The 13,191-nt window shown below is 41.0% G+C and overlaps 1 protein-coding gene across 2 annotated transcripts in view; it reads right to left on the bottom strand.

The window, feature by feature from the left end:
• Nucleotides 1-636: 636 nt before the first annotated feature.
• UACA (uveal autoantigen with coiled-coil domains and ankyrin repeats) overlaps nucleotides 637-13,191 on the bottom strand; it is a 96,046-nt gene continuing 83,491 nt past the window's right edge. For both annotated transcript variants that reach the window (XM_047862650.1, XM_047862651.1), the window contains exons 15-19: nucleotides 12,560-12,612; nucleotides 8,029-10,767; nucleotides 5,885-6,037; nucleotides 3,708-3,773; nucleotides 637-821 (exon numbers count right to left, since the gene is read on the bottom strand). In XM_047862650.1, coding sequence (XP_047718606.1) covers nucleotides 750-821; nucleotides 3,708-3,773; nucleotides 5,885-6,037; nucleotides 8,029-10,767; nucleotides 12,560-12,612 — 3,083 coding nt within the window. In that variant the 3' untranslated portion in view covers nucleotides 637-749. The remainder of the gene's footprint in view (nucleotides 822-3,707; nucleotides 3,774-5,884; nucleotides 6,038-8,028; nucleotides 10,768-12,559; nucleotides 12,613-13,191) is intronic.

The following is a 13,191-nucleotide window of genomic DNA, read 5'->3' as shown; positions in this document are numbered from 1 at the left end:
TTTTGATACTTTGAAAAATCTAGGATACCAGCTATCATAGCTCTCTAAATACTGTGGCAAGAAAAAATCACCACAAGTAAAAATTAAGATACTGTTGTGGATATTATGAGGCCATCGTATTAGAAATTCCTGATATGTTCTATGCTGGTCTGCTTTTAATCTAAATGTAACTTAGTCCAGTACACCATTTATGAAAAGAAATGTATTGAAAGAGGCATAAAAGTTAGAAGAAAAAAATCTGTGCCTCCAAAAGAAGTCAAAGGCACTCATTAGGTTACTTCAATAAAAAACGCAACTCGGCCAGCCAAGTTATGGTGCATATTCCTTAAAATCACGTTAGGCTCTCGTGGCTCAGCTGAAGGCCTGAAAGATCTTTTGATCCACTTAACCAAATTAATTTCTCTGAAAGAAACCTTTAAACAATTATTTCAGCCTAACGCCTCTTCGTATGGACCTACACAGATGGCTTATGTTTTATTGGGGACTCAACGGCTTAAAAATACGTAGCCAACCCGAGGCAAAGTGTTACATTGTTTGCCTCACCATAAAATTAACATATATAGATTATAAGATCTGAATTGCTATTGAAAAACTCAGTAACATCCCCATCTAATTAAAAAAAAAAAAAAAACTTGCTGATGAAACAAAATATATTTTATTTCAATGATACTAGCACAAAAGGGCCCAGAAAGGCTGTGGGTTTGCACACGGAAGGCTCGGCACCAGCAACTGAAGCACAGGCTGCTTAGTTAGCACACAAGCCCCTGCCGCATTTGTATGATTTGGAGTAAGGCCGCCTGCACATCTTCGTCCATGTGACCCTTGAGAGAAAGAAGAAAGGGAGAAATATTTTACGTCCTCTTCAATGACACAAGAATTCTATTAGGCCTAAATGGCTGTGATTCACCAAATGCTAAAGCCTCATCATTGCAGAGATATTCTAAAGGATTTATTGGAAAAGACAGCAGAGCTCTGCGACGGAAATTTAAAAAGTCAATCTAAAAGCAGTGCAAACCAGCTGCTCTTAACACTTATTATCAGAAGACAGATGGACAAACTTTTCTCCTTCTCTCTTTTTTAATAATGGCTCAGATAATAGGGGCGGCATAAGTCATAAGTGAGCGAAGTCAGCTACACGTTAAGTTTTCCTTCTGCTCCTGCTGAGAAGCGTTTTTGTAATTAGAAAAATTAATGGAAAAGCCCCCATACTTGTATTTTTATCCTAGGGAAGATCACATCATTTTGCAACTTGCCATTTCACCTAATGTCACGGATGTCTTTCCTAAGCTATTTCCCTAATTGTTTTAAGTTACTGGATACCATCGCACCGTACAGATGAATCGTACTTTCTTTACTCGTTGCCCCAAACGACGGGCGTTTAAGGTGTTTCCCATCTTCAGGGGCAGATTCCTAGAGAAGAAACTGCTGGGTCAAAAAGCAAGGCTCCATTGCTAATTTTGCAAAGCACTACCAAACTTCCCTCTACGGGCATTGTAACAAGTTACACTCCCACCAACAGGGTATAAATGCCAATTCCCCACACCACCTTGGCCAATGCTGCAGATGCTCATCTTGTTTAATATTTGCCAATCCCATAGGTGAAAACATGGTCCCTCCCTGTTTATTTGGATTTCCCCCATTACCAATGAGGTGGAGATCCTTTTACGTGAATGTTAGTCATCTATATTTAGGAAGACACATTTTGAACTTAAAAAGATGGCAAGGGGCAGATTAAATGCGAGTCAGTATGGTGGGCTTACGACACCCTCGGCCCCCTTCTCTTTGCTCGGACATTTGAATAGAATTCAGGTTGACACTTCCCATTCATATAAAAAGCTGTGCTTCCAAAGCCTGTTTCTGTTAGAATGGGATGTTGAAATTTCAAACATTAGCCATAGCTGACTACACTGAATTTCTTGGTTAACTTTATGATGCCGGAAGGCAAGACAATTTCTGATGTCAGTTGTTTTTGTTATGTTTCATTAGGAGTCAGTAGGATTTCAACTTTTGGAAGCATACATTATACAGAGTTGAAAGGCTTGACAGTTTGTGGTGTCTTTCATGCTCTTTCTCTCCTGGCTGAGATCAGATCTGAATGAGTTCTTTATCCACATCTTCCACACTTGTCTACCATTTCCCTCCTAAAGTTCCCACTCTGCTGTCCCTCAACGGTCTTCTCGAACAATTTCAATATACAGCTACCCTTGAACAACACGAGTTTGAACCGTGGGGGTCCACTTACACAAAGATCTTTTATTTGGATTAATACCGTACAGTACTATAAATGTATTTTCTCTTTCCTTGATTTTCTTAGTAACACTGTCTTTCCTCGAGCTTCTTATCGTAACACTATTTAGTAAATATAACATACCAAATACATGTGAATTGACTCTTTATATTACTGGTGAGGCTTCCTCACACTACATGAGTAGTCAAGTTTTGGGGGAATCGAAAGTTACACACAGATTTTTGACTGTGCAGGGTCAGCGCCCCTACGTCCCACTGTTCAAGGGTCAACTGTACTTTCAAATCCCAGCTTATCTTCTAGCTCCTCAAAAGAAAGTAGCCAAACTTCCTCTTATCATACCATTCATGCTTTTACATTTGTTTCCCCTCATCTCCTATAGAAAAGGAAGGCTTTTTGGTTTTACGAATTTGATGTTGTAAAGTTTCTTCTTTTTATTATTTTACCTAGTTCTTCTTATTAAAAAATGACCTTCTTGGAAGCTTTCTCGCAACAACTCCCCGCCCCCTCCCACCCCCCCTTTTTTGGTAAACAGTGTCACCTGATACTTCAAATCCTGAACAATTCCTAATGTATCTCACCCGCCATTCTAACGTTGCCTCTTTTAGGACATCTTCCTGAAAAATCTACTCTGAGAATTTTAGAGATTGCTGATCACAGGGTTTCTACAGGGCATTAAGTATGGTATTCTTCACATGCTGAACAGCTTCTCAGTGTGATATGTTCTTCTAAAAGAGGAGCCTTTTCATTACACCCCCCCCCAAAAGGGAATTCTTAATCTGATGTTTCACTGAATTTAAGCCACATTAAATAAATACTATTGATAATCTCCAAACAGAACCAGTTTATTTTCTTCCATTATTACAATTTTGTGCACACCTTGTCATCTTTGCGCTTTTATAGCATTCTCTACGTTTCAAAGAAATACTCCTGAGCTACCAAGAAACAGTGAAGTCCTTTTGCACTCTCTTTAGCTGACAGCCAGGTATGGATGTCAAGGCATTATCTCCAGCTAGCAATACCATTAACATGTGCCGCCATCATATGTTGCCAAACTGTCTATAAAATGAGTGACAAGCAGATGGAGAGAACACTACATTTAAGATGTTGTGTTACCATATAGCTTTGTAAATTTCTCTGGGAGATACACAAGCCATGATTTAAAAAAACACAATGATTTTAAAATAAGCATATGGGGTGCAACTACTTTACACAGCAATGACTTTCACATAAATTTACTTGAAAATAAAAAAATGATCTTCTCTAAAATGGGGATGAAGGAGTGCACGTGTTGTGTTGAGCACCGGGTGATACATGAAATTGGTGAATCGCTGTATCGTACACCTGAAACTAACATAACACTGTATGTTGACGATATTGGAATCAAAAAAATAGAAGCATTTTTATAAAGAAAATTAAAAAATAAAATGGTATCTCTGCCAGAGGAGAAATCGTTTTTTACCTGCGCAGCACTAAGGAGATGTGTCCGATAAATTGCAATTACCTCTTGGTGCTGTCTGTCGGCATCCTAGAAATGTGGGAAGATGGACAGATCAGAGTATCAGCATTCACGTTTTCAAATACACGGAGGCTTGTGACAATGCCATCTTCAGGCCTGACACTACAAAATGGCAATATTATTAAAGTGCTCCTGCCACGTCTTGTAACAAACCACCTGCGACCCACCGGATGCAACACTTCACAGCATTAGCAATCGTTTAAACTTTCCTAATCAATGGGTGGAAACATTCATAGCGAAAGCAATGCCGCTTGTCCTAGGTAACATGAAATTACCTTCTTAGTTCACCTCTAACGCCACGAAATTATCCAGATACTTAACAGTTTATCCTTGGGATTATTGCAAAAGCTTCCAATCTTGTCTCCCTGTCTCTAGATTTTATTCCCGATCACGCTTCCAAGATGAAGGCAGCTCTTTTCTGGAATCACTTCTGGTTCAAAGACCTTGGGAGAAACCTCATTACGTATAAAAGAGAATCTAAACTCCTCAAACTTCTCCGCAGCCTGGACAATCTAGCCACAAATACAGTTTCCACTCGCAGCCAGGCTGATCAGCTTTTACCGCCCCTTGGGTACACCGTTCACATTCGACCCCCACGCCCTTCTTCAAACTACTTCCCTTGCCTGGAAGATTCTCTATTTTCCATTCACCTACCAAAACGCCAACTATCTTACAAGTTCCAGCCAGCTATTCCCTTCCTCTCGGCCTAGCTCCTATCGCACCAGTGATCTTTCCCTCCTATGAATTCATACCACTTATAGCCGGGGACCTTATTCTCAAGTCTGTATATGACATTTTTTGTCTTGTTAATTCGCTTTTCACGGATCTAAATTTTGCTTCTCTAATTACCTAGAACTCCTTGGGACAAAACCTGTGTACTCTCTTTATCCCTGACAGTGTTTTAGCACAGTGTCATGAATATAATAAATAAGAAACAAATATTTCCAATTATTGAAGGGACTACCAGATCCTTTTGATAAGATCCAAATCAATCATCTGTCATCATTAATCTGTAGGCCAGTAGTATTAATAAACAAACACTTACAAAAAGAGCTTTCTTCTATTCAAAAACAACTCATAACCAATTCCTATAAAATAGGAAATTTTTAGTAACAATTTACATTTGACTGGGCTGTTTTACTTAGCATCTCCGTGTATGTCATATTACCTCGTTTGATTAAAAAAGCAAACAAATAAGTAATCAGTTCTTACTATTCCACTGTATGGATAAGGTAGCCAAGGATTAGGGGGAATGTTCCACGTCACCTGGTTTTTAAGCAGCAGTGTTTAGAACTGAGCTCCCGTGTTCAGTTTCTCAATCCAGTAGCTTTCCTTTTTTTTTTTTTTTTTTTAATATTTATTTATTTGGGGGAAAGCACAAGCGGGGGAGGGGCAGAGAGAAGGGGACAGAGGATCTGAAGCGGGCTCTGTTCTGACAGGCTGACAGCAGAGAGCCCAAGGTGGGGCTTGAACTCACAAACTGCAAGATCATGAGCTGGGCTGAAGTCGGACGCTCAACCCACTGAGCCACCCAGGCGCCCCAGTTGCTTTCTTTAATATAGAAAGGAAATACATATATGCATATGGGATACGTATGTGGATATATATATTTCCAGGTGTTTTCTTTTACTATATAAGGATATAAGGTGTAAAACCAGAGGGATGCCTACCTTTATTCATAAGTAGAAAATATTTTAAAAACTTCCCTTAGTTTAGCGGACCGATATTTTAAAGAGTGTGCTGCAGCTGGGAAGACACCATCAGAGCTGGAGTTAGCCAGTCTCAGGATCGAATCCTAGCTGTATGTCCCCAAGCATCAAGTATTTTCTTCTTTGTTTCCTTAAGAATCAAATGGTGAGGGGGGCATGGGGGGAATAAAACTTACAGGGCCGTGATGAAGATAAAGGCTAAAGTACGTAAAATGTTTAGTGTAGTGCCTGGCATATAGTAGGCACCAAATATACCGCTGCCACTGGCGTAACTAACTTCTGGCAAAAATGATTCCGTTCGTGGATCTCAGCACAGCCACGAATCAATCCCGGCTCTACATAAACTTTCACGAGCAAACGAACACGACCCCGCACGTACAGCACGACGCCCTCCCAGGCCAGGGTACTCACAGCCAGCTGCTGCTGAAGGGCCTTTACTTGGCTCTGTAGGGTGTCAATCAGCTGGCTCTGTCTCCTGCCGGGGCTCCCACTCGGGTAGGTGAGCTGTGAAAGGCCACTGAGTGCCTGCTTCAGTCTTTCCACGTCATTAAGCAGTTCGGTTATCTTGTAAACAAAGAGAAAAGGTATGGGAGAAACATATATTATTCACTTATGCGATTCTAATGAACATCTTTACACCAAAATCACTCCGCGAGGAACCAAATTTTTCTTCGTACACCAGAAAATTGAGGAATGAATACTGTCGAGATTGTTATCAACAGTAAATACAATACATAATTTAATTGCTTTAAATTCCTCTCAGTAAATTCCTTGCAAAAGCATTACCAAGTTGAGAATAAATATATATCCTAAGGTCTGAGTGTGACCTCAGTCTTCTTATTCTTAATATTTAAGTACCTATGAACGTCTACAGATCACCTTCTAGGCTCTCTGAAACACAGGAACTTGTGGGGCATTCCCTCCAACAAAGTTTGAAAAGAAAGCGCGGCTCATACAAGCCTAGCATGAACTCATGTGCCTTGTTCATTTCAAGAAGGTAGGATTTTAGACTACTTTATCTTAAAGAGGGAAAAAAATCAGGAGGCCGTTTACCAGAGAGAGCAAAACCTTTTTATTTCGAGTCAGACCGATCTGGTATTTATTAGCTGTGTGAGCTTGGCTAATTTCCTTTATTTTTATGAGCTTTAGTTCCCTTATCAGTGAAAGAAAGAAGTTCTTTAACAGTTAAGAAAATCAAATGCGGGGTGGCTAGGGGGCCCAGTGGGTTGAGCGACCGACTCTTCATTTCGGCTTGCATCATGATCTCACAGTTCGTGAGTTCGAGCCCCGTGTCGGGCTCTGTGCCAACAGTGTGGAACCTGCTTTGGATCCTCTCCCGCTCTCTCTGCCCCTCCCCTGCTCACGCTCATGCTCTCTCTCTCAAAATAAATAGACAAACACTTCAAAAACTCAAACGCGATCATAAATATCTGCCTGGTACGTAGCATATCCTCAATAAATGACAATAATTGTAAGTAGTTATTAATAACTTGCTATTATAATTATACACTGTCATATTCCTAACTACCTTCTGAACAAGGTGCGAGCATTTAAGTTCTGGGTCACAAGAACAGACGGATCAGAAGGCTAGTACTTGTACTTCTCCACTGAGGAGCGCCAGGGATGTGTATTTGCCACCGTATCCCCAGAACTTGGCACAGAGAAGACATTTAATCATCGCTCACTGAACTGATAAAAATGCACCCAATCTCCCTGATTTCTCATCCTCACAGTACACACTTTATTATGCCAACCACCAGTTTCGAAAATATTGAAAGCATCTACTGTGTAAACTGTACCAAGGGAATGAATGAGAAGAAAAGGTTAAGTTGCAAACCGTCTGATCTTAATAGCTGGTTGAGAAGATCGAGCACCTAACTCTGACACAGTAATATTTACGTTTTGAATAGTGGCAACGCTAACATTTCAGAAGAGGAACAGTTCACGGGAGGCTAGAGTGCATAGCGAAGGCTTCAGGAAGGAGGGTAAGTGTTGAAGTGGGCGTTAAGGAATGCATAGGACTTAACTCGGTAGAAAGGAGAGGCAGGACATTCTGGGTGCGGAGACCAGTCTGTGGGAAGTTATGAGGACGAAATGAACACGGAACTGGAGGGCTCGGTCACTGGTGTGGGTGAATGCCAAGATCAAGTCTGGGGTGCTTCCCAGTGTCCTTTGTTTCTTGTAGCCTGGAAACACAGCTTTCTTCCTCCTCTCCCTCAATCACCCTTCAGGTAACCCTAAAACCCACTGGACTCTGACCACTTTTGAGGCAAGTGAACCTGGAGTCTCCTCATCTTTCCTCAATTCTTGGCTATGCCAGTTGAGGAAACCAGAGGAGAAATGCTTTTGCTTGTGTGACTTTAACTATTTTCTAAATTCTGAATTTTTTTTTGCACACCAGTAGACTAACCAGAAAGGTGGCATTTAGTGGTCCCGCAGCTAATGCTTCTGGAAACCTGTCTTGTGGGATGCTGCGGTAAAGGGGCCCTATTCCACTCGGGCAGTTCCGCTCGGGGGCTCCTGACGCAAAGCCGTGCCGCCTGCTCGGTGCCTACCTTATTATCTTTCGCTTCAATTTGTTTGGCAGATTCCTGTATTCTTTTCTGTAACTCTGTGATTGTTGTTAAGGACTTATCACACCGTTCCTGCTGGTCCTTGATTTCTTGCTCAATGCTGAAATGGAGCAATTCCTTCTCATCCTTTGCAGACAGCTGCTTCCTTTGGGCGTGCAAAACCTCCTCACAGGCTTCTTCGTACTTTCTATTCAGATTGGCCAATTTTTCATTCAAGTTGGAAATCTGGGTCTCCAAATCACTTTTTGTTGCTTTATATTTAGACAAATCAACCACCTCTCTCGTCTCTAACTTTTTTAATGCTCGTTTAGTGTTCTGCACCTCGGATTGGAGTTTGGAGACCTCTTGGGTTTTGGTTTGGTTTTCTTCTTCCTTCTCCCTCAAGCTAGCCTTGATGATCCCCACTTCCTTCTCAAATGCCTCCTTAACCTGCAAATGCTCTGCCAGGGGCACCGACGAGTTCTTCTGGTTCTCCAGCATCTGATGCAGGGTGGCCACTGTCTGCTGCTCTTTCTCGTAACATCTTTGCTTATTCTTCAGTTCTTCCTTGAGACTCTCGATTGTGCCGTTCAGAGACTTTTTGAGGGCCTCAACCTGTTCCAACGGAACATGCTGCTTCTGCAGAAGGGTCTGGGCTGCGAGAATCTCCGAAGTCTGTCTGGCATTTTCGTCGACCAGCTTCTCTTTCTCGGTCTTTACCTCCGTGTATTTCTGCAGCAGGTCTTTGAATTGTTTGTTTAGCTCTTCTGCTTTTCTGCTTAGCGCCCTTTCCATTTCATGAGCACTCTCAAGGAGAACATTCTTATCTTGCAAATCCTTCCGAAGAGTGAAAATCTCCTTCTTCAACTTGTCATTCTCTTGCTTGCACTTCTTGGCCTCTTCTTCCCTGACGTGGTATTTTTGTGTCTGCTCGGATAACTGTTCTTTTAGTTCTTTCTCTGTCGCTTTAAATTTTCTTTCACACTCTTCGAAGCTGATGATTGGAGCATATTTGAGCTTGATGCATTCTTGAATCGTGTCGAGCTCCTTCTTCTGGGCTTCGATCTCTGCGTGCAGCGTCACGATCTCCTCTTGGCCCTTTTTGTAGTTGGCCAGGATTTCCGCACTGTCATCCTGTACCCTCTTCATGCTCTGACTCGCGGCACCCATCTTCTCCTCGTGCTCTCGGAGGCTGATGTACTCGGCCTTCATTTGGTTCTGAGTGTTTTCCAGGTTCCTTTTGAGTAGCTCATTCTCCTCTTTTGTTTTTACAAGTTCCCGACTGAGATCCTCGATGTTTTTCTTCGCATCTAGTAATTCTCTGTTCGCCTTATCTAGGGTGCCACTCAGCGCGGCCTTAATCTCCTCGTGGGCTGGAGCTGGCACGTACTGAGTACTCAGGCTCTTTTTCAACGCGGTGTTTTCGGACAGGAGTGCATGTATTTTCTCTTGGTCTCCGGCACGTTTTTTGTGAAGCTCAGAGAGCTGTTGTCTGAGGTCAGCAAGGCTGGAGTTCAAAGCCGTGACCTCCTTCTCGTGTTTCTCGGGAGGCACGAACGCGGTCTCGAGGCGGCTGACGTTCTCACTCAAACGGCCATTCTCCACCAGCAGCTTCTCCATGGCCATCTTCTGCTCTGTGTACTTCTGCGTGACATCTACAAGCTGTTGATTCAGCTCACCGACCATGACGTCATGCGACTTTTTCATTTCTTCGCTCACTTGTAAAGGAACGTAATGACTCTTCATTTCACTTGTTAAGCTGCGGACTTGCTGGCTGAGGAGCTTGTTATCCAGATACACCTTTTCGACGTCCTTTTGTAACGTCTGATTTTTCGACGTGAGTTCGGTGATCTTCTTCGTAAGTTCTCCCGCCCTCTGCTCCAGCCTGCTCTTGAGCTGCTCGTGCTCCTCCGGTCTGACGTGCTGAGCAAGCTTGGCCTTACAATTCTCCACTTCTCTCTTCAACTGTCTGATTTCGCTAAGTGACTTTTCACGCTCCCTTTCCATCTCTCCTATTCTCTTGGCCTTCTCGGTGACTTCACTTGACAACAAGCTCTTCATGCTCTCGAATTTTTCCGTCGGAACGGAAAGGGCCAACTTGGCCAACAGTTCTTTGACCTGGCCTTCCGCCTCCATGACCCTCCTGCCTTTCTTGTCTCGCTCCGTCTCACACATACTGAAGTCCCTCTGCAGTCGCTTGTTCTCTTCCACCAGCTTGCCTGCATCCCGCTTCAACTCTTCTACTAGCATCTCGCTCTGTCCGATCTGGTTTCGTAACTTCCCCACTTCTGCTGACGCGCCCTCGTACTTTGCTTTCATGTCTTTCAACTGGTCCTTCAGTTCCTCCGTTAGTCTGTGATTCCCCGCAGCTGCTTCACTCGTTAGGTGCTCTTTAAGGGCAAGAAAATGTGTCTGCATTTGTTTTACTTTACCTTCCGACTCGTACATTCTCTTCTGCACATCTTTCAATGCGTCTTCTAGCTGCTTTACCTGCTCATCTGAGTCCTCCTTGATCCGTTCACATTCTAATGCTAAAGCTTTGCATTCGGCCACCTTGTGAGCCAGCTCGTTCTGGAGCTTGAGTCGGTCTTGTTTTGCTGACTCGCAGAACGTTCTCATTGCTTCTAACTCTTTCTTTAAAATGTCATTTTCAGAATATGAGGTTTGATGGGGTAAGGACAGCTCCAGCGGTCTTAACATAGACCTGCTTTGCATGTGGGCCGGCACCCCTGGGGACGTACACTGAACGGGGAAACAAACAAACAAAAAAAGAGATACTGATCACAAAAGCCTAAAGAAGACATTTACTTATTTGCCAAACTTCTAGATTCCCACATCCTCAGTAGTCAAGGGGTTTTCAGACTAGCGTACTGGAAAAATACAGTACTGATTTTTGAGGTTAAGAAAAGCAATTCTGGGTATGGTTCCCTTAAAATGCTCTCAAGCAGGGATACTTTGAAAGTCTGCTCACCGTAAGTGTATTTCTGGCAGAACAAAGAAGGAAAAGAGTTGTGGCCTCTGGGGACCATTTCCTCTTCCCTTCTCCATTCACAATAACTACCCACAAATGATATCAACTTTATCAAAACACATTTATTATTTCTATGCTTTATGGCACGTAGTGTGCTTAGAACTTCCAATTCTGAAGAAAGTCATCAAAACCGTTGAATAAAAACAAGTATGGCAATTTTATATCTGCAAATAATTTCACAGAATGATATATTATTTAACTTCTAAGAAGCTGTATAATTTCTGACTATCCTTGTTAACTCCAATGTAATGTTCTTTAAATTATAAAAACAGCACCAAAATAAACACGGCTAGCATGAGTTGTCGAGAGGATATTAGTTAACTCACAAAAAAAGAAAGCAGTTTTCTCCTCTCGAGTAGGATAAACGAAAACTTAACATGTGATCTTAGTACAACATTTTATTGACATCTTATTCCTCCACTAAGAGTTGACACAAAAAAGAAGTATAATTAAACTTCTCATGAAATAGTGCCTAAATAGAACATGTAACCATGAAAGACTAAATTCAATTATCTTACTTTTTCCCACACAGCCTATTACAGCAAGGGCTCCTTACAAGTACTAACTCGTGGATAAAAGCTATGTGCTGTGAATACATTCCACCATTTTAACAGGCAGGTTTTACTGTTGTTCAGTTAAATCTACACTGTCTTGCCCTGGATCAAGAAGAAAATTAACAACATGGAATAATTTCGCAGCCTTCAGTCTGCTTTTAAATTACCTTTCAATTTACCAATGATCTTTAGACTAAGACTACTATAATTTAGCAATTACTTACACAGCTTTACAATTTCCATACTTGCTTTATTACAATCCAATATTTATCTAATCTTAAATACTTCTCAGGTGACATTCATTTTCTCAACTTAGAATCTTAGAATTTTCCAGCTTCAAGTGATCTTAGACATCACAAAGGCTAACTCACTCTGCCTATAAATGATGGTATGTAAAAGGGCCTTTCAAAGCCCAAATATTTATCAGTTCAGGCCGTGGGAAGTGCTGACCTTCCCATGCAATGCAAACCTGTATCTACCGGAAGCAGTATAAACAGGTTAGAAAATCAGACAACACTACCTCTTGGAAGCTTTCCTCATTCTGAGGTGAATTTCCAACACACAGGATATATATTGGAATGCAAGGAAAAATACACTTCAAAGTCCGAAAAAATGACTTCTGAATTACTCGTAGTTGGCTTCCCCTTTATATGGGTAAATATGAAGAGTTAACCGAACACGGTTAACGAGGCTTCCCATCAAAGACAATGAACTTGTAATTCAAATCTCTTATTTAAGCTACTGTCGTCAAAACACTCTAGAGGGCACCAGAAACAGTACTATCGGCTTTTATTAAACGCAGAACACCAAGAACAACTTTTCTTTGAAAATGAAGGCCTTATTCAATGTACATTGAATTTCTGTATTTCATTTTCGTATTCAATTAATACACAAAACTGTTTTCCTCTTTTTAAAAAGGTACAAATATTTTTAATTAAAAAACAATTACCTGTGAATCTGCCATGTACATTTGACCCTGTTTGAGAAGCATATCTTCTTTTCCTACATAAATCCAAAATAAATGAGATCTTAACTGAAATACTCATACCAAATAGGCTAAGAATTAATTTGGTGTTATTATCTCTCCTCTTATTCAAACTAAAGAAAAGCATGACTTAAAACATAAAGTTATCCTTGTTCTAAAATACCCCTGTTTTTCTTCATTTTTTCTAGACACATAAGGGAAGTATCTATATTGTTCTGAGTAGAAACTAAGTTGGTTTTTAGAAATATATAAGACTGTTAGACTAAGTAAGCTACATGATTATTATAAAATACGTATCTTATAATCAGTCAAAATAAAAATGGTGTTCTTCACAACTTACGGGATAAACATTACTATTGTACTTAAAGGATAATTTAATATTTACTAGGAAGCAAAAAATGGATTTTGCAGAGAAATTCTTTAGAACTAGCAAACAAAAAACCGAAGTTAATACTAATTACATATACTCTTAAGTAAGAAATAATTATTTATGTAACTTCTCATTTTAAAATGCTTCCCTGCATTGAGACAATATCCAAAGATTTCTCCAAATGAGAAAACTATGTCATGTTTCTTTTCATAAAAAACAAGCTCCA

The sequence above is a fragment of the Prionailurus viverrinus genome, chromosome B3, assembly GCF_022837055.1.
Source record: "Prionailurus viverrinus isolate Anna chromosome B3, UM_Priviv_1.0, whole genome shotgun sequence".
Lineage (NCBI taxonomy): Eukaryota > Metazoa > Chordata > Mammalia > Carnivora > Felidae > Prionailurus > Prionailurus viverrinus.
Note: the sequence above shows the minus strand (reverse complement) of the source record. Positions and strands in the feature narration are given on the sequence as shown.